Here is a 23,431-nt window from a genome sequence, read left to right as displayed (position 1 = left end):
ACAAATAAGCATGCCCAGAAAACAGTTAAAGGGGAGAAAAATACCTATATGAAATCTAATGAGCAAATTAGGAAACTGTAGTTACAGGAATTCAGTTGCTACTTAGTGTTTATAGGGAAGCACAAAGAGAACATCAAAATGCCCGATCACATCCCATCTGTTACTACCTCTTGCTGGATAACATCTTGGCTGCCAAAAAAGCTATTTAAATTTACTACATTACAGCTACTGATAAATATCACTTCTGTGAAGATCTAATACTAAATAAGGACAAGATCTGAGGATAAACCTTACAATCAGTTGTGTCAAAAAGATCCAAATTTTGCTTACTACAACACCTGTACTCCTACAAGCCTGCAGTTTCTTATTCCCTGTCTCTGTCTGTGATATGTTTTTAACAGAGCACATAACTGTACAACAATCCTCAAAAGCTGGATCATGTCAACAACGGAAAGAAATAAAGCTAGAACAGAAAGAATGACAGAAAAAACTAAAAATGAAAAACTGCTGGGAGAAGGTGATGGAGAAGGTGGCGAGTTCTATTCAACAATTTTGGAGGTGCTTACTCTGGGCACTGTCCACATAGATCTGACAGAATGCTGCCATGAAAATGCCTCAAGCAATGGAATACATTTTCCAGCACATCACAGCAGCTGCAACAGCAATTCTGCTTGCAATCCATGTCCAAAAAGAAAAGTTCTCAGTGGTCCTATTTCAGCATATCTCAAGGACTAATTAAATCCTCATTACTATCTTCTAATTATTCCAGTGCTCTGGGATTTCACTCAGCAAGTCCCCAATGGTGCATTAGATGAAAAGGGTTAAATAACCTGTGTTGATTTTGAGACTCCAGATCTATTTCAGACCTTTAGCATATCATCAGCATTATCATGAATATTTAACTATGTACCGCTGTGAAAATTATAAGGGGAAAACAATTAAAGATTTTTTAAAAATTAATTCTGACCCATATACATTTGCACTAATAAATAAGGCTTCTTTAAGTATCCCCATTATGAGAGTGCTCGCCAGAGTAATAACGTGAAGTCATTAACTGTTTCCATTAAATTCAATGGTTTTTAGGAACTCCCAATTCACTATTTTAATATAAGACTGAAACCTGACATGTACATACCCAACTGCATAAGCATGAAAAATACTACTTAAAAGCAGGTAAGTTTTCTGAGCTTTTTCAAAATTAGGTACGGAACCATTCATTCCTGCAGGGGGTAAAAGTGCCTATTTCAACATTATTGTGACACATATTCTCCTAACAGTGCTTGAACAGGTGAGTATTTGTATAGGCAGATGGAAATCTCCATTAGTTTACAAAAGTAAGAATGGGAGTATAAGCTAAAGGCCAAGATGAAGGTTCCTTTTTCACGCTGCAGCTTCAGGAAACTAATTTAGGGTGTTAATTGGGATATGCTGGGTTTCTATTTGATCCCTAGAAATAACTTCTAACTCATTGAGCAGTTCTGGCTACTAAGGACATCCTCAAAGTGCAGCTTCCAAAACTTAAACAAGTGAGTAGGTACAGCTGAACATAAGGAACTCAAGAGACTGTGTGTACTTCAACTATTTGCCGAATGGTCATGACAGCTGTGGTATCATTGCTGCCCTACCTCTGGGCCTGATGCAACAAAAGCTTATAAAAAGCTTTGAGTTCAATAAACACAAAAATTCAACCCCCTACTTTTGATCATACAAAGAAAAGTCTGGAGTAGATTTATCAGAAAAAAAGAGCAAAACATGCATCCTCCTTCCCCCCAAAAGCATAGCAAATTTAAATGACTACCTCAGTTAGTCATGACTACATTGCCATTATGGTATCCCCAAGTAATGGTAATTGTTGGGATTCAGCAGCAGTTAACACACATGCAGGGAGAGCAGCCATGGCTACTCCTGCTTTTCCAAGAGACTTCTGACATCAGACCTACACGGCCTGCTCCCTCTATCCCCAGAGCTGTCCAGCTCTGACAGTCCATTATGATGTATGGGACTTCAAGTCCCAGTACTTTTAAAGACACATAAGCTGAGACATAGGTTATATATAAAAGTAAATATAATTTCTTGTTACCTAGGTAGACAACATTTGTTTGTAGAACTAAAACCATTTCACTGATTTGGCATCAAACAACAATGGCCAGTTACCAATTCTGGGACAAGAACAGAAGTCCCTAGGATAGCATGCTCCATTTACACTGACCAGGTCCAAATGTCCTACAGCTCGAGCAGGAAATGAAAGATTTTAAAATTATTTTTAAAAAGTAAGCATTTTCATGCTTACTTTTACAGAAAGTATGAAATAAGCTATATAAAAAAAAAGCTGAAGAGCACAAAAAAATCCAATCCCCCAAGAAATTTCTATTGCTGTACATATGAACAACAATACCACTCCTCTCCTTCTGCACATAGAGTGTGCATGTAAAAATATGCTCACTGCTTCATGCTGCACTGTATGATAGGGAATGTATACTCTCAGGCCGGCAAACATAAAAATCCCTGCTGGGTGCTGAGCAACCATGGAATGCAGGGTAAAATACAGTCAAACACTAAGGTAAGTGTAAACTTAATGGTTCAAGGCAGTGGTTTAGCATCCAAAAGTGTTAAAGCTCAGACTCCACCTGTCAGTCAAGCTTCGCGATAGCTGATAAATAGCATTTTTTTCAAGTATTCAGAGCAGAAGATTTTGCTTAAGAAATGAATACTAGTCCTTTGTTTATCCAATTCTCTCTCTAAACAAGGAAAGAAATGCTATACAAAGTGCAAACCCAAACAACATTACCTTATCGAATGTAGTGTCACTGGGGTTTTTGTTTTCATTTTCATTTATTTTTTTTCTTTTCTTTTTTTGGGAGAAAGTGTATCAGTAAGCTGAGAGTTTAAATTACTGTAACAGATGCCCAAGGATCAGGTGTCCTTAGCAGCAACGATTTTCTGCTCAGGTTTTTATCAGTAAATGACAAGCACCTTCCCTTTGAGCCCCCATCATTCCCCCTCCTTCCTTTCTTCAAGTTCAGTGGAAACCAGTTCAAGAAAGCAAAGGAATCAACTAATGTAACAGCCTTTTTAAAAGGTGAAGTTTTCCATTTCAAAGGAGCCTCTAATCAATGACAGTGCACAAAAGGGAATGCACGCATGTTTATGTGCGTAAGGCACAGACTTTAGAGAAGCTTTGGGGAACATGTTCTGCAAAATCAATATGATCCAGCTAGTTACAAATTTTGAATCTCCCCCATGAACCAAATGGACTTCTTATACAAGCTGGGTCACAAGATCATGCACATTACACTAGTTTTTGCATATGAAGTGTTCAAAAACCGCAACATTCCCCAAAACATTTTCTCTAAGAAAATACCTACAAGTCTCACTGCAGAGAAGAAAAACCAGACTAAATCAATCTGTAAATTTTAATTCTTTCACTGTTATTTACTTGTTTGATTTCCCAGTTATAGCACCTGTCTTCTCTGTTTTACTTCTGAATACCCCTCTGCCTCTCCTGACCATATAATGACCCCCAGTTTTGTTCTACAGCAGAACAGAGAGGTTTGATCTTTCCAGCTCTGTCAGACCTGCATAACTCATCTCCCAAAGCCAGGTGAGGAATACACACTGCAGAAACAATTGTTACTGGGTAATATAACATTTTGTGCCAAGACCCAGTTGTGCCAGGAAATGTAAATATCTTTGTGAGATGTTTGGGTCTTTAAAGCCTCCATCTGATCCATTCTTGCTGCCTTGTGACATCTATCACACAAGGTATCATATACTTGTGTTGGATACTGAGGCCATTCTTTTTCTCACCAAACATGCACAGTATTCTAAATTTTTTAAAGGGGAAAATAAGTCCCTGCACTAACAACTGAGCATAAAGAATGACTGAAAAGGAAACAAAACAAATGAGCATGGAATTCTGTATTTCATGTTCTCATTAATCAGCAGTCCGGGAGGAGGGGACAATCAGCCCAGAAAAATAGCAAAAATTAAGACTCTCTGCTCTTCTTTGTGAGTCCTCTTAGCTCCTCCTGGATGCTATCCCAGAAATTTGTCATTCTGTGAGTTCAACTTGTTTCACTGCGAGAAAACTTCTAGTATTTATGGTATCCCCATATGGTGTTACTTAGGATATTTCTGGAAGCAAGACATTTTAGGAGGGGCATTTCATAAATAACTCCATGTTTATCACAGTTATCATGTGTCTGTTTTGCAAGCCTGTCACTGGCACATGTTAACCACTGCATGAACAGGATGCCCAGTTTACAGCAGTTGATTGTATGTACGGCCATGCAACAAAGCTGTGACAACTATCTTCCATGAGCTAGGGAGGAAGGAGGTGAAAGGAAAAAGGCTTAAAAGTTAAAAAAGGTAACATTAGTTTAAAAATGCTCTGTTTATTTTTGTGAGCACTTGCTAGGAAGCACCCTTTTAGAACCGTGCTGTTGCCTGCAATGTTTTCCCTTGCAAGATTTCCAAATGTTTGAACCATTTGACCTAAATATTTGATTTCTTTTTATATTTAAAGATATTTTTATCCTAGAACTGGATAGAGGACTATCGTGTCCATGCAAAGACAGAGATGAGAGTTTTAAGAACAGTAGCAAAACTGTAGTGCTCATAGTGAGCACTATTTCTGTATATCTTAATTTCAAGATAGACAAGAATAAGTTGTATTCTCTAAGACATGACTCAAGTATTTACAAAAACTGCCTTTATACCCTGGGCATTCATTATATTTTGAGAAAACCTTGTTTTCAATTATAGTTTGGTAAAACCTGCTATTCCATTGCTCTTTCCCCATAGAAGGAACACCCCCCAAGCCTCTTACAATGAAGACTGTCATTATTTTCCCTGGGAGAAGAAAAGAAATACCAGGAAATCTCACATGGCTAATGTGCATCTGAAAATGAAGGCTGCATTTGACACCGAGTAAAAAAGCCCCAACACCTAACAAACCTCGGTCCTGTGGCATTGGTGACTGGCTCAAGGCAGGGTGGGAGCTGGATTCTGACTGGCTGCCAGGAGGCTGCGGTGGCATCTGACTGCCTGTAACACACAGAGAAAAAAGGGAAAACAGACTTGCTTTTAACATTTCAATGCACAAAACCAAGCCTTGCTGCATTTTTCAACCACTCAACATCAAAGAAATTACCAACTGTATAAGGTAAAGGCAGAGCTCAACAGGTCAAACTTTTTTCATATTTTTTTTCTTTTATTTTTTGAAACCCATGTAGGAAACATGCACAAACACATTTAGCAACAGGCATGGTGAAATGTTCAATTTTGTATTGAGCGAGTTCCCAACCTCACCAATATGATCCAATTTATAGCTGCAAATCTCCTGACACATATTTCTGTTGGAGAGTTTAACAAAATCCAAGTCTGCTGAACAATAGGGCTCATCCTGCTGAGCTTAAACTGGCCTCCAGCCAGGCAGACATGGACTGCTGCCAACAATATTACCAATGAAAAATTCGGTCAATACAAAAATGACTAATAACAACAGTTTAAAAACTATTTCGATGAATCAGTGGTTTCAATATTGTTTGAATGTCCATGTAGAATATGGGAATAAACAACAATATGTAGGTGCATGTGGTGAAAGTGAAGCATGTTTGAAAGAGATCAGAGAGAAAAGGGGTATCTTATTATTCAAATAAAAGCAAAGGGAAGTTATTTATTAAAATAACTACCCAGAACAGACAGATCCATTTTTATTACTTCGTTCAAAAGACATCCAGAGAATTCATCCACTGCTGTCTACCCACTCAAACAAGAACAGCACTCACAGTGCTGTCTGTGAGGCTCAGGACACAAAATCTTCCCTTTCAATGTTAATGGATAATAAAGCAGGCTTTCATTGCACTGATGCAAGTCACTCCTCTGGGTCACCATTCAACACCATGTGAAGCAGGGAGGTCAATGCTACCACCCTCCCAATGCCCCAAGGGCCTTGTGCCTAAGAGTCAACTTGTCACAGGAGTACAATGAGACCTGGACATCCCCTAGGACTCCTCTTCACTCCTGGTCTGAGATATGCCTACTTGTGACAGCCCAAGAGGCTTGAAGACCACCTCAGATTAAGCAGCAAATATATACTTTACGCATTTAGACACTGCAGTGATGAGCACGGTATAAATAGCAGGAGACAGATTTATATCCCTCATCCTCAGAAAGTGTTCAGATTATTTTCCGTTTGAAAGAAATGGAACGAATAAAAACAGAGGCAATAGATTTGTGCCTGCTGAGACTCATTTCCTCCTGCTCAGCAGCTGCCCCTCGGCAGTGCAGGAGCAAGAATCCTGCGGGCAGTCCTGGCGCTGGGAGCTGGGCTGACAGCGGGGCAGCAGGGCCTGCTCTTTAGAGCCATGAAGAGCCCCAAGTTGGACATAAAAGCAGGAAAGCAAATGTGTCTGCTCTGCCCTCTCCCCTTCCCATCCTCAAACCAACTGAGTCTCAGCACCAACTCTGAAGAAAAGCCAGACTGATAGAGAACAAAAAGAAAATCTATAAAATGTGGAGTGTAACCACTGCCTAGCTATTCAGATGAGGTGCATTTGCACCAAAAACGTGACACTCAACATTACCAGGAGCAGCTGTGACAACTGTCTCAGAGATGCAAATGCTGGACCAGAGGCAGAATTGTACCTCTAAAAGACTAAACATGCCACTCAGTGCCTGAGGCTTTGGGATCCATGGCCCATTCACCAACTCTGAGGCATATGACAATAATAATGAAAAAACCCAGACTGTGTTTTGATGTCACTCAAGAGCAGGCTGGGGAGACAGTAAGTGCCTTCATTATAATGAACGCTTTTGGCTTGACAGGAAGTGACTCAAAAACCGTAAACAAACAGCAATTCCATGTGAACACAGGGCACTGCCACTTCCACTGTGTACGCCCGAGGCACTGCTATCAGACAGAATACTTTAAGTAGATCAGAACCATCTAAGATTTTTGCAAACACTTAAAAATATTAATAAAGGCAGGGTAGTCATGACTGCACCACACAGCCCTCAGCAGGGTCCCCCTTTAGGTGGAGGCTTGACAACTTTGAGAGATGCTATAGTGCATAGAATAACTATGCTAGGCAACATATTTTGCGTATTACACATGGTCTCTATTTTTTACACGGATAATAACATCAGTTCTCTGTCAGGAACCTTATCCTGCACAGGCAGATGTGCAAGCATAAACCACGAAAATCAAAGCCCAGAACCGCACACGTACAACATGATGCAGTTTTATCTGCATCCTTAGTTAATACAGACTGCAGAGTTTTGCAAATTTACTGAAATTATTAGCCTCTGCAAACACTAATGCTATTTTATCAGTACGCTTTTTTACATTTACTTCTGTTTTTTTCCCCGTATTCAACAAGCTTTAAAGCAAATTTTTTGCTTCACAAAGGAAAACGACTTCATAAACATACTCTAACAACGAACTTTCAGGAGAAGTATCTGCTATGCTAATTATCAGTGGGTACTACAGATTATCCAGATGCTGGACATCAAGGTATTGCATCAAAATGTTTTCAGTCAAACTGCCATTTTATTCTTAGAAGTGATCTGAAAGGTAAAAGGAGGCTAAGCACCCAAATACCTTTGAAGACTCAACTGAACTCTTAATTTGGGTATCTAACTCCTATTGATTGGGAGCTGATGACAGGACTTTAAAAACCTTTGAAGATCCTGTCTGCCATGCTTTTTAAGTTTCTTTGTCATGAAAAGAAATGACCTTAAAGATTTTCCATTTCTTTCCTTTAAATGATAGTAATCCTTCTCTCTTTCAACCAGTATTGCAGTTGTGATTCTTGGAAGACACTTTAAATAATACATTAACAGACTTCTGTATTTTATTAGGGAAGGGAAACTTCGACAAAAGAAAAACAACTTCTCTTCTTTTTTAACATAAATTCTACAGCTATTTAAGACATAAAAAAAAATCCAATAACTTTTTTTCACTGACAGACTACTGCCTCTTTTGAGCCAATGATACACAGATGGACGTTTAAACGGGGATGACCTTTTCCCATGTTTTGTACAGCACTATTGCCACATTGGTGAGATACTCCACCTGCCAAAACTTATCCAAAGTGAATACTATGGATGTTTCACACTATTTTTATTATGCAAAATCACAGAAAATGCAATAATGTGCATCAAAAGGATAGAAGCTGCCACACTATTTCTTTCCCCTTTATTTAAAAGACCAAAACACTGTTCAAATACATATAGCTATCTAGTAAAATTAGTTGTTAAAGCTACCAAAACCAGTAGTCTATGTAATATAGTGTCTGCTACTAAAAAAAACCCAACGGTCAGCTGAAGAGGTAAGAAAATTTAAAAATGCTTAATAACATATTTGTAAGCTGGTTTTCTATTTTTTAAATTATGTGAATTGCTTTTAAACATTTTGCACTTTGAAAATCTACACTTCAAATTGAGTCAGGAGAGACTGCACAGCACCTTTGGAAGAAATGGACTGACAAAAGTACTAAACAGTGATTACATTATGACTACAGCCATGCAGTTAAACTGTAAAAGGTAAATTCCTCAGAGCCAACAAAGCAAGCAAGAGCAGACCCTTTGATATACTGCTGAGGAGGGGTCCTTACAATCAATTACAGTCCACATCAGTAACATTTTGAAACAAGCTGAGGGCTCTCTGCTCCCACCACCGTAATGACACTGGAGGATGCTCAGCTGCAATACCCTGTAGCAGCTGCATAGCACCTCACAGAACTATGCCTGAACAATTGAATCAAGAAAGCACTTCAGTGCTAACAGGTTCTCTCTGGGAAATTACTAGTTAAGGGTGGAAGGAGGGATATCAGCATAAGAATTTTAAGGTGTGTGAGGAACTGGCAAACAGGAGGGTGGGGGACTGATTATAGCCTGTGTTAAAAGGGGAACACTAGGCTGAAGGAAAGGCAGAAATTAAAGATCTTGTAGCTTGTCTTTGGGACAATTCCCAATATAATTTAGGAATTAAGAGCTAGAATTGGATTTAATGATATTGGCTGATCACAAAGCAGGGAATTTTAGTCAATATAAAAGATGATAAAAATACTACCTAAGAAACCCTTTGGATCACCTTTCGGGTTGGAGTATCAAAAATTCAAACATTTATATTCACAGAAACAGGCCTTTTGTAATGGAAGAGCTGTAGGTTATAAGGTAGAAATGGGAGAAGAAAAGGAAAGAAAAATCTGACCGTATTTTTTGACCTAAAATGGTTGTAACTTACGAACAGTTGTAACTAACCATTTAATGTGCCACCAAAAGAAACAAATTTATTACTAGGATGAGTTAGGAGGACTGTTTCCAGTAGAGATAAGACAACACAACATCCCTGCTGATGTGTCACTGGTGAGCCTTCATACAGACAAACGTAGAAAGTCTAAAAGTTAGCTGGAATGGGAACCATCTACCAGCATGACATGACAGGAGGCTCAAAGAGCAAGTATTATTTAGTATTACAAAAACTGAAGCTGTGATTTTGTGACTTCTTTCTAAAAATACATTTGCAGCTAAATATCAAGGAGGAAAAAGATCATGATGTGTAGGATGATAATCAAACCATTACTGGAATTTGAAACAACTTCCTTTTAGGAATAATGAGGTCCTGAAAATCTAGTGATTAAGATGAAATCTGATAAAATAATGGGATAATCATCACACAGTAGATGTGACAGTAAAGGCTTACACACCAGAAGGGACATTCTGGGTCTCAGATCCCTACATCAGAAATGAAAGAACATAAGTAGGCTTCTATATGGGAGCGTTTCAAATGAGCTTTTCAGGAAATTTAAAGTGAGGCAAAATGACCTCAAAGGAAAGAAATTTTTTGATGGGTAGCGTAAACGAAACTGGTCATGTGTTTTGTGTTATCTCTTCATCTCACAAAGCCTATGACCCCTTAAGAACAAAGATTATTTTCTTCCTTAATTTATGCATTGTAGCCAAGCTTCCTGTTGTATCAACAGCATTTTTTAAATGACTTATTCATTCCAGTAAAAACCAGGGGCTGTCTGCATATCCTCTCAGATTAAGACACAGAAAATATTAAAACTTCCTCATATCTATGCAGTAATCTGAGTGCAGATGTTTTAAAAGGCCTGAGACATGAGGACCCTTTCAGATACAGCAGCTGTGGCTGTGCTGGGATACAGAGAGTCAAGCACACTCAGACTAAACCTTCTGGCTTTGCTCAGTGCCACACTGAGTAGGAAGTGAAATAATTGTTAGTACTGCCTGCACTGACAATGGACTTGGTGTCAAGGGGCAGGAAAGCAAATATATTGCCCTCCAGGGCCAAAGCTCATTTTGCTCCAGAGGGGAAGGGAAAGCAGCAGCAGACACTGCCACGAGGGTCTGTTTCATCTATGCCCCATCCAGAAGTCACCTCTGCATTTGGATCAAAGTTAAGCACTTTCTCCTGAGATTTTGGAAACAAGCCCAAAGCAAGCTGTCAATGGGAATCTTCAAAAAGCTGCGACTCACCTGGATAATGAGTGGCTTTCCAGTAGGTTATAGCAAGCACCTGTCTGCCTGAGGACTATTCCTCTCCAACAAATTCCAAAATCCCGCTGCAAACTGTGAAAGCACTAGAGCTCTTCAAAATTAAGGATGCACCGTTTATTTATTTGTATAAGTGAAGACATAAGGCAGTTTAAATCTAGGAATCACTGCTTTTCTATCCTCAGTAACACCCACTCCAGACTTGTAATATCACTTTACAGTTATGAGAAGTTTCATTTGGAGGAATGAAATTCTTTCTGATTTCACCTCTGCCTAACTCCCCATCCATTTAATGCATTATTTTCATTAAGCTTGGGAGAATTTCCAGCCCAGTGTATTTCTGCTGGAGGCCAATCCAGCATGGCGCAGCCCAGGATAGCAACCAGTTAAATCTTTTCTAATCCCTGCATTCAGAAATGGTGGCTCACAGCAGCTGGCACACAGGAACTGAATAGAGCAGGCAAGCTCGTATTTCTCTCACCAGGCCAAATTAATAAAAACAAAACCTGATTTCTCCTTCTCATTTTCCTATTCTTCCTGCTCCCCAATATTTTTCCTCTTTCAAACAATTTTTTTTTATTTCGTTTGAGAAGCCTAATGTTTGGCTGTCTTCTGAAGAAATGGGCACAGTGACAGATGAAAGGCCGTATTCATCGCCTAATTCAGAATAGGAAAAAAACGACTGCTGTGCATTTAAGATTCTAACAACCTTGCAATTTTGTAGAGCCGTTTTCCCTAACCCGTTCTTTTGAAGAAATCTGCTTTTATTCTGTTAATAACTAACCACAGTTGCAGCAGCATGGATCCGATTAGCAGTTCTTACGCTACAAAGGGTGGGGGGGGGAAGGCTGTGAACAGGGTTGCCAATTTGTCCACTTGGGTCCCCAGGAGAAAGATTAGATGAGGTGCTTGCTCCTTTCTTCCCCACTCGCTTGCTGCTCTGCACTAGACAGACTTCTTCAAAGCTCAGCCACTGACTTAATTTCTTTTTTTCCCCCCTCTAAAGTCTCGTTTAACCACCCCTCCACACATTTTGCACTCTGTGTCACCACGTCCCTCCAAAGAGACAGCGTGAATTGGTATGAGAGGGGTTGGGAGAGGCTGTGGCCACAGCTTGCCAGCACCATCTCTCACACCTCTATGGGGTCTCTGAATTGCTTTTAGATTTTGTAAATTATATTTTCTTAAATTTCTGCAAACCGCTGGGAAAGTGTCTATGTTCTTTAGGGAATGATCCAAACCCTGTAATCATACTGTGTTTTCTTCACTCTGTCCTTTTAAGCCTTCCATAAAAATGGCAGTTTTGCTTGCATTTAGACTGAAGTAGGAGATTGCAAAGGGTTGTATGGATTTAGTAATCCGTAATTACTTGGGACGCATCATTACATGTTTGTTAATGCAAAAAGCACATACTTCAGCTAGTGAAAAACCATTCTCAATTTCTTTATGTCAATTAACCAGAATATAAAATTGTAACTGATGCAAGTGCTAAATATCTAAAAGCTCCTAACAAAGCAGACAGTAGTACTTCTTTCTTACATTTGGCTCATTTCTTCCTTCCAGAAATGAAACCTACCCTGCCATACACCTGAAACTTAGAACTACAGAATTCCACTCAGGGATTTAATCCAAGTTCCAAAAGGAACAATTTTTCATTAGCAATGCTCATTCTCTAGACTACATTTATAACTATGAGGAGATTTTTTTTCTCTAAGCTGTTCTTCATGGTGTCAACTGAATTTAAGAGCCCAAGAAGCACAACAGATGTAGGAGACATACATTTCTAATATTTGTCACCTAATAAAAATCTTAATTCCTAACTTTAACATTGCCAAATCCTAAACAAACCGTATATCAGTTTTCATTTGTGATATCTGCAGCGTAAATACATGCAGAAAAGAACGGGTGAATGTGAACTGAAATTGCTGTTTCTTATCTGTATTTCTTTTCCCTTGATCCAGCTACATGTAAGAATTTCTCAGAATAAATACTCATCATCAAGCAGCATTAACTCGGAAGACCATCAATGACGGAGTTTGAGTCCTCCCTGCTCTTCCCGGCTCTCTCAGGTTTAGCAAGCAGGTGGACATTGGAGCAGTGCTGTGTGGCAATGAACTATTTAGCTAGTCCTGCCTGTTACTCCTCATACTACGTCATTGCCTGTGATTAACGAGTGTTTTAGTAGCAAAGTGTATGTGCTCTCACTAATACTACCCTCAAAAGGAACAAACTCTTAGCTAATCTAGTTTTTCTTATTGCATTATATTGCAAATTACACAGCCCTGTTCTCAATGGTTCTCAGGGACAGGGGAGAAAAGGGCAAATTGAATGCATAAAGGACAAAAGCACCTTGTGGCAAACCTGCTTCCAAAAACCATTTGGTGGGTCTGATCTCCCTAGAAGACAAGATCTATCATGCCATATTTCATCTTGCCCGACAACGATAAGCTCCAAAGACTGGTGCATAAGCGAAGTAATTCTTCATGTATTTTTAATCAACCGAGAACTTTCATCTGGCGAGCTCCCTCTACAAGGTCACACGTACCACGCGCGGCCACGTGCGTCTCAGGCAGTTTGCAAACACCAAGTCCTATGTCAGCTTCTGTTTGGAAGGGGGAGTATCAACATTAGCAACCCCTGGTTATATCATTTATAAACATGCAGATGTGGATTATTAAAGATTAATGCATTTTGGGATTGGTGTCGGCATTCCGTTTGTCTCACGCCGAAACCAATTCTGTTCTTCATTAGTCAACGACAACCTACATCACCCTGTTGTGGAAGAGAAATCAAAGGTGCAAGCATGAATTGAGAATAAGTGATGAAACTGATTACTAAGAAACTTAACGGCTGTAATCAATCAACACATCACAACAATTTGAGTCCACTGTTATCTGGAAATGGGGAACAAACAGAAAAGCTTGCCAACGGAGTGAATTGTTCTTTTGTGTTTGCTTTCTAAAAACCTACTTTGCAATTTGACTTCCATATCTACCTAGAGAGCGATGCTGTCAAAGGGACGCTCAAATCTTTCAAGCTGCAGCTCAACATGCATGAATTTTTTCTCAAAGAAGGAGAAAGGATACCTTGTTTTTCATTCATTTTTTTAAAAAAATATTATTTGGAAGTAGTGAAAATGCTCTTCTTTTGAAGCTAAGTGGCTATTTTCTAGCTGGGACAGAATTAATTCAAGCCATATTTTTAATTGTTCAGATTCCTTAGTCTAAGGAGGGACACACCACGTATCCGTCTAGCCAAGTCTGACACTAACTATGAAGCATGAAAGCTGCTTTAAATATCTCTAATGGCAGTGATACATAGTCCATTGAAAAACTGAAAACTGCAACAGCCTATCCTATCACAGAAACCAAACCAATTACGACATTTACGCTCTATTTTATCTAGGTATAACAACCATCTGTCAACAACAACAAAAACACACTGATAGAGATGTGAGAGACTTTTCCCATTTGCTCATCAATCACTGCTTAGTATTGCAAGGGACGAGTGAGTGAAAGACAACCTTTTCACTTATGATAAAACACAAATTAATGCCCTATTTGCCAACACAAAGAGAGACAATCCATGTTTGTGTAGCCAAGTAATGACAGAGTAAAAAAACCCCAAATGTTCAAAAACAAGTACATGTCGCTTTAATTTTCTTGACAAAAACATATGTGGGTTGAGCAAAAAAAGTTAGAAAGAAATGAAAAGGTTAATGATCAAATGTAAACAATAATTGTCCAAGGATGGCCTTAAAGCATACATCTGAAACTAACAACAAACATACCTGTAAAATCTTGGTGGCTGTGTTTAAGTATATTTGAATTTTATTATGTGAAGCAGAACACATGCATAATTATGCAAATATTTTAATTGGATTTCAACAGCCCTCATACTCTAGATGGATTTAAACCAGCACGGTGCTACCAATGACTCACAGAGCTACAAGAAGTGGCCTGTCATATGCATGCTGCCACAGTGTCCACAGCAGCAGATGCCCTGCCATGCTGGCTGCTCGGCCATTGCCAGGATGATGAAAACAGGCCTGGCAGGAATCAACAAAGAGGACACACCAGATATGGGGCAGAGCACAGCTATGGGGATGTGAGCACCACTGATTTGGCCATCTGCTGGAGGTTTACACAAAGCTTTTATAAGGTGCTGGACAACTCTCAGTGCTGTGCTCCCCAGACCCCTCAGGAGGTTCAGTGCATGCGGCAGAAATGTTTGTCTCCGGCTTACACAGAGATATAAACACTTATATACCGGATATGAAGCAACTGAAACTACTTAAAACTAAAGCCCATAAATGACCCCTAAAAAATAACCACCACAGGGCATGCTGGTTTTGGTGATTTACTGTTTTTCTATCTGATGCTTAACTTTGGGCCAGTAAAAAACAGCAGGTTGATGGTGCCGGAATAAGAAACTCTCTGTCATCAGGAAAACCTAATAGGAAGAACTTCAACAGCGTGTCTCTGTCTTCTGCACCTGTTCTGGGAAAACCACCTTTACAGAGAAGGACACCTCCTTGATCTCTGTGGCCAGACTGCAAGTGTGATAGGAGTGCCTTCTGTAGTATCAGCTCTCCTCATGAAACTAAACTGAGACTATTTAGTTAATTCATGAAGGCTTGAGACATCAGTTGTGACCTGGGCTGAATTCTAACTGGTATCATGGGTTAGATGCTCCCATGCTAGAAGCAATGCCTTGAGCTAGAGCGTCTTATAATATGCTTATTTTTTTCATCCTTTGAAAACATAGAAAAACTCTAAATATTGTTCAAACCATTCAAAAGAAAGGGTTTTAAACTACTACTATGTGAAACATTCACATATTTCATTTGTAAGCATTCTAGATTTCCAAAACTGCTGAATAGATGTTTTGTGCACTAGCAGTGATTAAGAACATAGCTACGTCAATGGCATTTTGTGTTTTGTTTTTTTCTGGTCTGGATGCCAATGAACAGCATGCATCTTCCTTGCAACAAGCTGTTGCAAGATTTTTGCCTCCGGAAAAGCCAGGGGGGAAACATTGATAGATGTGTTAAAATAATCTTTCTAGACAGGGGTATCATATCCATTTCACAAGGATATAATTCCCTCTGTGGTTTTGCAATTATTTTACGATATCTAAAACTTCAAGAAGCACATAGTATTACAAATTCACAGAATTACAGAATTGTTTGAGTTGGAAGGAACCTTAAAGTTCATCTAGTTCCAACTCCCCTGTCACAGGCAGGGACACCTTCCACTAGACCAGGTTGCTCAAAGCCCCATCCAACCTGGCCTGGAACAGTTCCAGGGATGGGGCATCCACAGCTTCTCTGGGCAACCTGTTCCAGTGCCTCACTACTCTCACAGCGAAGAACTTCTTCTCAAAATCTAATCTAAACCCTCTCTCAGTTTAAAGCCATTTTTCCCCTGTCCTTTAAAACATGTCCTTTTAAACAGTTCCTCTCCAGACTTGCTGTAAGCCCCCTTTAAGTACTGGAAGGCTGCTATAAGGTCTCCCTGGAGCCTGCTCTTTTCCAGGCTAAGCAGCCCCAGCTCTCTCACCCTATCTTCATAGGAGAGGTGCTGCAGCCCTCTGATCATTTCGTGGCCCTCCTCTGGACCCGCTACAACATAGCTTCTTCTTGTGTTGTAGTCCCCAGCACTGGATGCAGCACTCCAGGTGGGATCTCACCAGAGCAAAGCAGAGGGGAAGAAGCACCTTCCTTGACCTGCTGGTTGTGCCTCTTTTGATGCAGCCCAGGATACAGCTGGCTCTCTGGGCTGCAATGCGCATTGCTGTCTTGCTGAGCTTCTCATCCACCAATACCAAGTTCTCCCCAGGGCCAGTCCTGATTCATTCTCTGCCCAGCCTGTACTTGTGCTTGTGATTGCCCTGACTCAGGTGCAAGACCCTGCACTTTGCTTTGTTGATGTTCATGAGGTTCACACAGGCCCACCTCTAAAGCCTGCCCAGGTCCCTCTGGATAGTATCCCTTCCTTCCAGCATATTGAACCAACACACAGCTTGGTGTCATTGGCAAACTCACTGAGGGTGCACTCGATCCCACTCTCCATGTCACCGACAAAGACATTAAACAGCGTTTATCACTTTCATATGGTAGTCTTGTCTCCCTCAAACAATGTTTAAAAGGAGTCTGTGACATATAATTTTAGAGTAGTGGTGGTTCATGGGGTAAGTATGTGGGATAGCTCAATCCCAAGGAAAAGATTTTTCCAAATTCTTGTTTAAAACAAGATCTGTCCTATTGGCTTGTGTTACTGTAGCAACTTCTGGAAACAGTTCAAGTCTTAGGTCTCTCTTTTTATAAGGCATGAAAGAAAGCATCACTCCTCTTCAGATTTTTGCAGTACTATGTCCCTTTGGACTATGATTGACTATTTCTCATGTTTTTCTTCTCTCAGCATTTAAATCACTCTAGTCTAGCCACACACTGACTACCATCCACACCAAGGCAAGAATTCCTGTTACCGTTCTCTCTGGGTATCCCATTCCCATTCTTGCTTCTTTTTTTGCCTGGAGTGCTGGCTGTAATGCTGTAATTCTGACAGGTCCTGGAATTCAAGCCATCTAGCTGATCAATACAGGTGTGGAAGACCTCCAGGTTTGCAGAAAGTAGAGTTGAACACTGAATGGAACACATCTGTTGACTCATGTAATTATCAGAATTAAAAATTCAGGGTCTTTTTAATCAGAAGAGGGTACTGACCACTGGTTAGCATAAATTAAGAAGACTAGCAATAATATTCCCAAGCCAGAGTATCCACAAATGGATTTCTTTATGAAAATTATAACTTCATCCGTATCCTCAGTGAAAGAAGATATCAATCGTAATAAAAACAACAATGTAGTTGACATTTAACAGAGTGAAATTAAGGTTGTTTCTTCAGAAAGTACATGTAACATTAAAAGCACAAGTCAAAATACTAATCTCTGTGAAAAAAATATATTTACATATTTCTAAAGGCAGCATTTGCTATTCATTCTTAGTATAGCACACCCTTCTCTTCTATACAGGTAAAAATAACTGTAGGGGTTTAAAAATAATAGAATCTATTAACTTGTACAAAATGTGCTTGTCCATCATGGGTTAAAGGATTCCTGGCCTATCAGCAATCTTCCACAGAACTCTTAATATTAAAAATTTTTGCTGCTTACACCGCAAGGGAGAAAGAGCTGACAAAAGCCTTTGGCCAGTGAGATCAAAATTGGGGATGGGGGGAGAAAGGAGAGCTTAGCTTATTTACATTTTTGCTTTGTTAGTAAACTGGAATGGTTGGAGCAGGAGGGAAAAGAAAAAAAAAAAGAGAAAAGTGAAATTAACAGCCACTAAATCTTCTGGCAACAGCAGTGCATTTTGATGATGTGCTGCATCAGCTTCCACTAATGGTTTAGGGTTGAATCAGGCAGTTCAAGACCCAAAGCAGTGCAGGGCACCTCGGCTCATTCTCTGGAAGACCATGTACCCTAATTATAAAGAGGGCTACAAAATAAAGGGATGAGGATTTCTGGCAAAGCAGAATAATGATCTACTTAACAGGAAATCACAATGTCATTTTAAATCAGTAAAAACCATAGAAGAGTAGGATTTCAGCTCTGTAATGAACGCGTGTCTGAACAAGAAATGTTACCATTTTGAGAGAAAACTACCTTTCTGAACAAAAGCCATCCAAGTTGCTTTTTCTGCTCTTAGGACTTAATCTCCTCAATCTATTCCAGTAATGCGAATGGAAACAAAGGCTGTATATGTGTGTGCCACTTACCACACAAAATATCCATCCAGTATTTCAGAGAGCACAGGAAGGAAATGCCCACTGAGCTAGGGACGTGCCAATGTCAGTGCTGCCTGTGCCAGGCTGTTCCTGTAAAATTTGTGGTGTGGCAGGGTTGCGGTGGGGTGCAGAGACAGCTTAAACAGGCAGTAGAAGAGAATCAGCTATTTGAGAGGTTTAATGGGGGGCTGTTTGTTTGTCTGCCCTTTTGATGTTAAATTAGTCTTCAATTTTGTTGCAAGGAAGGAGGCATCGGGAAAAGGATGCTTCTCTTCCAGTAAACCCTGGGAAAGCAACACCTTTCTTTTAACGGCCTTCCCACCAAGAACCCCCTGCAACATTTTGGCTTTCCCTAGCCATAGCTATCAGCAACACAACAGCTGCTCATTTTACAATGACTTGCTGGAGAGAGAATGATTGAAAGAGCCAATCTATGTCACATTGAGAAGCTGTGGCACAACATTGCAGGAGGTAATAGGAGAGGAATGAGGTCAGAGCAAACAAGGGTAGGGTGAGAACGGAGAGGAAAATAGCAGTGAAAAAAATTATTATAGGCAAGGTGCTGTAGTACACAATCTGTGTTTAAAAACGGCCACAACCTGAACACTGCAAACAGCCACAGAAATGCAAACAAGCTCTGTGCTACTTTTTCATAGGGTCTCATGAATTTGGCTGATGACAAAAGCTACCAAAGTCCTCATGATGAGCACAATGATGGGAACACAGGTGAAAGCACAGTCTAATTCATACAGCTTGAAAGCCCCAGCACCCAGTGGCATGCCACTAATCACAGGGTTTTAAACAGCAGCCTTAGCAGTGTCATTTTGTAGCTTGAGAAACGCAGCACCAGCATCAGCAGCGATGCCACTGCAGCTGTCCGTCTCCTCTCCAGAGAGCTCCACGTTAGCTCATGCCTGGGAGTTCACCTTTAGCAGAAGAGCTGCAAAGACCAAGAGCTGGTCTATGACAGGGAAACAGTGGTAGGCGATTTTGATTTAGCGTCATTCATAAAAATCCTCCCTGAGAAAGAACCACTTTTGTGTTTCCACAGCAGACTAAAAAACCACTGTGCAAAATGGTGGAACAGTTTGTATGAAGAGGCAATGCTTTTCACTAGGAGAGTTACAAAAATGACCTTTTGGGGCTCAGCTGAAATGATGAAGTGACTCTGACCCTGACCTCTGAGCCCACATCCCTTCTATTTTTACCCCATAGGGATTAATTGGTTTCATAAAAGTTATTACTTTCCCCTACTTATTTCCCATTGTCTTATTCCCATCCTTACCTATCACAGCTACAATAAAGATATTTTCAACGTCTCAACATTCTTTCCCTATTCAGCAGTCAGGCTCCTAAAATGACAATCTATTGACTTGCCTGAATCTGACGGTGGGAAAATGTCACCTTTCCAGGTGGACTACCTGGCTTCACTCAACAACAGGGATTGATTTCTGCATCATATACTGGGAACTACCTTGCAAATACAAAGCTACCACACTGCATATAAAGCAAATACTCTAGTCCTGACTCTGTCCCCATTATTCCTGCTCCACCTGAGAATGTGCTGCCAGTCAGAGTGGCGGAAGAAATAACTGCAGGGTATGCACACAGTATCAGGGCTTGACATGCTCAGGCCACACTTAGCGTGCAACATTCCTGTGTGTACTGAGCTTACTTCCCTTGGCTTATCTAGTTTTAACTCTGTATACAAACAGGCACAAACATTTTACACAGATACCTTTGTATCGAATACCAAAACACACACTACTCACTGAATTTTAATCTGCACTTGGTTTACAGCAACATTCAAGTCATCTAATGAAAAGGTACCACTGCTTTTGTTTCTTTTAACTGAGCTCCATGTTTATTATTTTGTGGTTTTGTCAGCAACTGATGTTATCCCTAGGGTAATGTCAGCACTCTTGTACTCTTAGGAATTCCCCTAGTATTCACAATGTCAGAAAATAATAAAAAACTTGAGCATCAAAAAGAGAATAAACTCATCTGAAACACCAAATACACATTGTTGCCTGAATTCCTACAAGTAACATGCCAGATGGGTAAGAATTACAATTAACACATGCAATTTTTTTTCTTCTGGGTATCTTAACAGATTTCCACAAATTTCTGAATGTACATGAATGTTGCACAAGAGAGCGAGTGGCAAGCATGCCACTGGTATTCCAGTTATTATTGGTGGGATTGAATTCCTAGTAACTTGCTAACCTTTGCAAATATTAAGAAATATCTCCTACAATATTCTGTATTCATGTCCAAAATTACACTGTTGTAATATGGGATTGGAAAATCTCTACCTTGTCCTGCAGGTCTGTAACCACCATACAAGCTCAAGAGTCAAACCCAACAAAAATATACAGTTAGAATTGAAAAAGGACTCTGTAAATAATAGAGAGAAATCTATGACAGATGACACACAAACCAAATACAAAAACTACAATCAAGTATTCACACTTGTTGATGATAAAAACATTTATCAAACAGTTATGTGGAGTCAAGTTCAGAACTTTGAGCACTCTGAGGGCTTGGTAGCTGAAGTTTAGATGGAATTTACTCCTGCATTTTTTTCAGAAAAGTGCCCTAAAAATGCAGGATTCTTAGAAAATAAGTTAACTTGGAATATAGGAGTATTTATTTATGAATTTAATAAACCTATTTATTGGTTTAATTTTGTTTGTTGGAACGAACTTACCTGGAATACTTGCTGGAGAAATAGGACCAGACCTTGACTGGTTGCTTCCAACAGGTGAGCCTACGGGGGAAGGCGAAGGGCCCCCGGGGATGCCAGAGAGATGTGGAGAAGCATGAGGGGAGAACGGAGACTGTGCAGGGTTGCTCTGCTCCCCTTGGCTGCTTGTAGAGCCTGATGCACTAACAGCTGAGCTCAGGGTTGCTTCAGTTCCAGTCGGCAAGTCGTCAATTGATCCAGATAAATCCTGAGGAAAAAGGAAAAAAGAACATAAGTAGTTGCATGAACTAATACTCAAGGCCACAGGACTCAAGACTGGCATGGCAATGAGGTCCATTCGTTTACTTATTGCAGCAGATAACTGAGAGGTTGTCTTTAATGTTGGTTCATGTAGTTAAATGATGGCAGGAAACAAGGATAGTACGCACAATTCTCCACTTAATCTCTAATTCTTTTGAGAAAAAGAACAAGCAAGGGCAACAGATGAATTGGAACCCAATTCACTCAGCATTGAATTTAACCTTTTCCATCTGGATTAAGCTTTCAAAATTAATCCCACAAATTCTGCCTGAGCATACCAAAACTAATGAAAATGATACATCAGTTTCACTTTAACACAGCATTTAATTTTGTGGTTTGCTACCGTTACAATCACAGCTTATACACTTCACTCTAAGCCATTATCACATTGAGAGAAGGGTGTAAAATACGCAGCCCTCCTAACACTCCCATGCAGCTCCTTCGCAGAGACATGATAAGAGGCCCTGTCCTCAGCAGCAGGACTGGACCTGCTGGCCATCAAGGAGCACTGAAGGCTGCTTCTACAGGTCCATCAAATACCAGTGTACAGCTCACAGTTTCTCTTCAATTTCATCTGAAAGAACTGCTAAACAGTTACTCCATTTCAGTTCATAACTGCTGCATTTTCAATAAGGAACTTCCTTTGTAGGTCACAGTACAACTGAATTCTAACTACGAACTACTGGACATACTCCCTGAAGCTGTAACAGTGGAGTTATACTGGTCTCTGAATCTGTGGGAGTAATTTGGTTTTTTAAATAATTTTAAGATCAGATATGAAAAACCAACAATGCTGTGACAAAGCAAGCACATGCTCCCCAAATGTCAGGAAAAATGTTAATTCCTAAGTATCACAGAAAGAGCTCATACAAACTGAGAAGTGCCAATAGCTGTGCTTCTGTAGCTATTGGCAAGGTACAAGTTAAGGAGTATGTTACTATTTCTATTAGCAATTTAAAGCACAAACGAGAGACAGAGAGCTACCTCACATATAAAACAGGTCATTAAATGACCTCTGAGGCTTCCAATAACTGGGATAACAGAGTGTGCTACTTTGGCTGATATGGACTTCACTTGTTTGGCTCAAAGAAGTGGTTGCACCATAGACGACAGGACCCTTTGTCCAAGTAGCATAAAAAGAACTGGGCTTTGCCTGAGCAAAAAGCTCAGGAAGCAAAGTCCTAGTGCTGCCTAATTTTCACAACAAAAAATAAAGTTTTTTAGAAGTGACAGAACATGGATGAAATGCACATGGTGTACTTTGAGTTAGAGTCCTGCCCGATGATGACTACTTCCATTAGGAGGGAGGCTCACGGCCAGTCTGCCACAACAGACAGACATAGTCTTCCAAGGCATGGGAAGAGAAGGATTAAGGGTTAAGCACTGATAATACCCCTTAGAAGCCACCTGGAATACTACATGTTATTCCTCCTTGTCCATTAGGTTAGTAAATACGGCCTACCTGACTTAGCTCTCTGCAGAACATCTTGCAGACCTTATTTCCAATGAATTTCCACAAACACTTCGAGAACAACTCTCACCACAGTTAAATTTTGCTTTTTCTGATGAGCATGAAATTGTACGTGTATTTCATTAGGCACAAGAAATGCAAAAATTAAATCTGAAACTTTGGTCTATGTGTGGAAGCCGTATTCATTCGAGAGTACACTTCCAAATCCCTACAAATGGAAATTTAATTGTGAAATGGGCAATATACTATTTTCATTATTTCTTTTTTGAAACTATTAACTGTAGAAAATGTAAACAAGAAATAACACTACTTGGTACTGTGCAGAGCATCAGTAGACATTTTTCATAGTAGAATGTATCTGGCAAACAGGTAAGCAATTACTGCTTTTCCATAGATAATATGGTATTCTTCTAAATGGAATCAAATCGCTGCTGTCGTGATGTGTAACAAATGCTGCAGGAAGTGCTGATAAAACAAATGTTGCTAAAAAGCATGTAATAAACCCCTGAAAACTGAAGGCAGCAGAATAGAGCCTATTCTAAAGGAATAAAAATTCTGTTTAAAAAACCAGATAGGCACCCAACTGATAGAAGATATAAAAACCACACAGGTTAACATTTAGAGTAACAAAGATTTTAA

General features: G+C 39.9%; 1 protein-coding gene across 1 annotated transcript in view; it reads right to left on the bottom strand.

Annotated features, from left to right (window-relative positions):
• The window catches only part of ARID1B (AT-rich interaction domain 1B), a 323,028-nt gene that overhangs the window by 76,817 nt on the left and 222,780 nt on the right, over positions 1–23,431 (bottom strand). Inside the window, exons 8-9 of the mRNA XM_017834907.1 lie at positions 21,025–21,268; positions 4,957–5,046 (exon numbers count right to left, since the gene is read on the bottom strand). Of these exons, the coding sequence (XP_017690396.1) occupies positions 4,957–5,046; positions 21,025–21,268 (334 nt within the window). The remainder of the gene's footprint in view (positions 1–4,956; positions 5,047–21,024; positions 21,269–23,431) is intronic.

Source organism: Lepidothrix coronata, unplaced genomic scaffold, assembly GCF_001604755.1.
Source record: "Lepidothrix coronata isolate B3197 unplaced genomic scaffold, Lepidothrix_coronata-1.0 Scaffold245, whole genome shotgun sequence".
Classification (NCBI taxonomy): Eukaryota; Metazoa; Chordata; class Aves; order Passeriformes; family Pipridae; genus Lepidothrix; species Lepidothrix coronata.
This window is presented reverse-complemented; position numbering and strand designations above follow the sequence as displayed.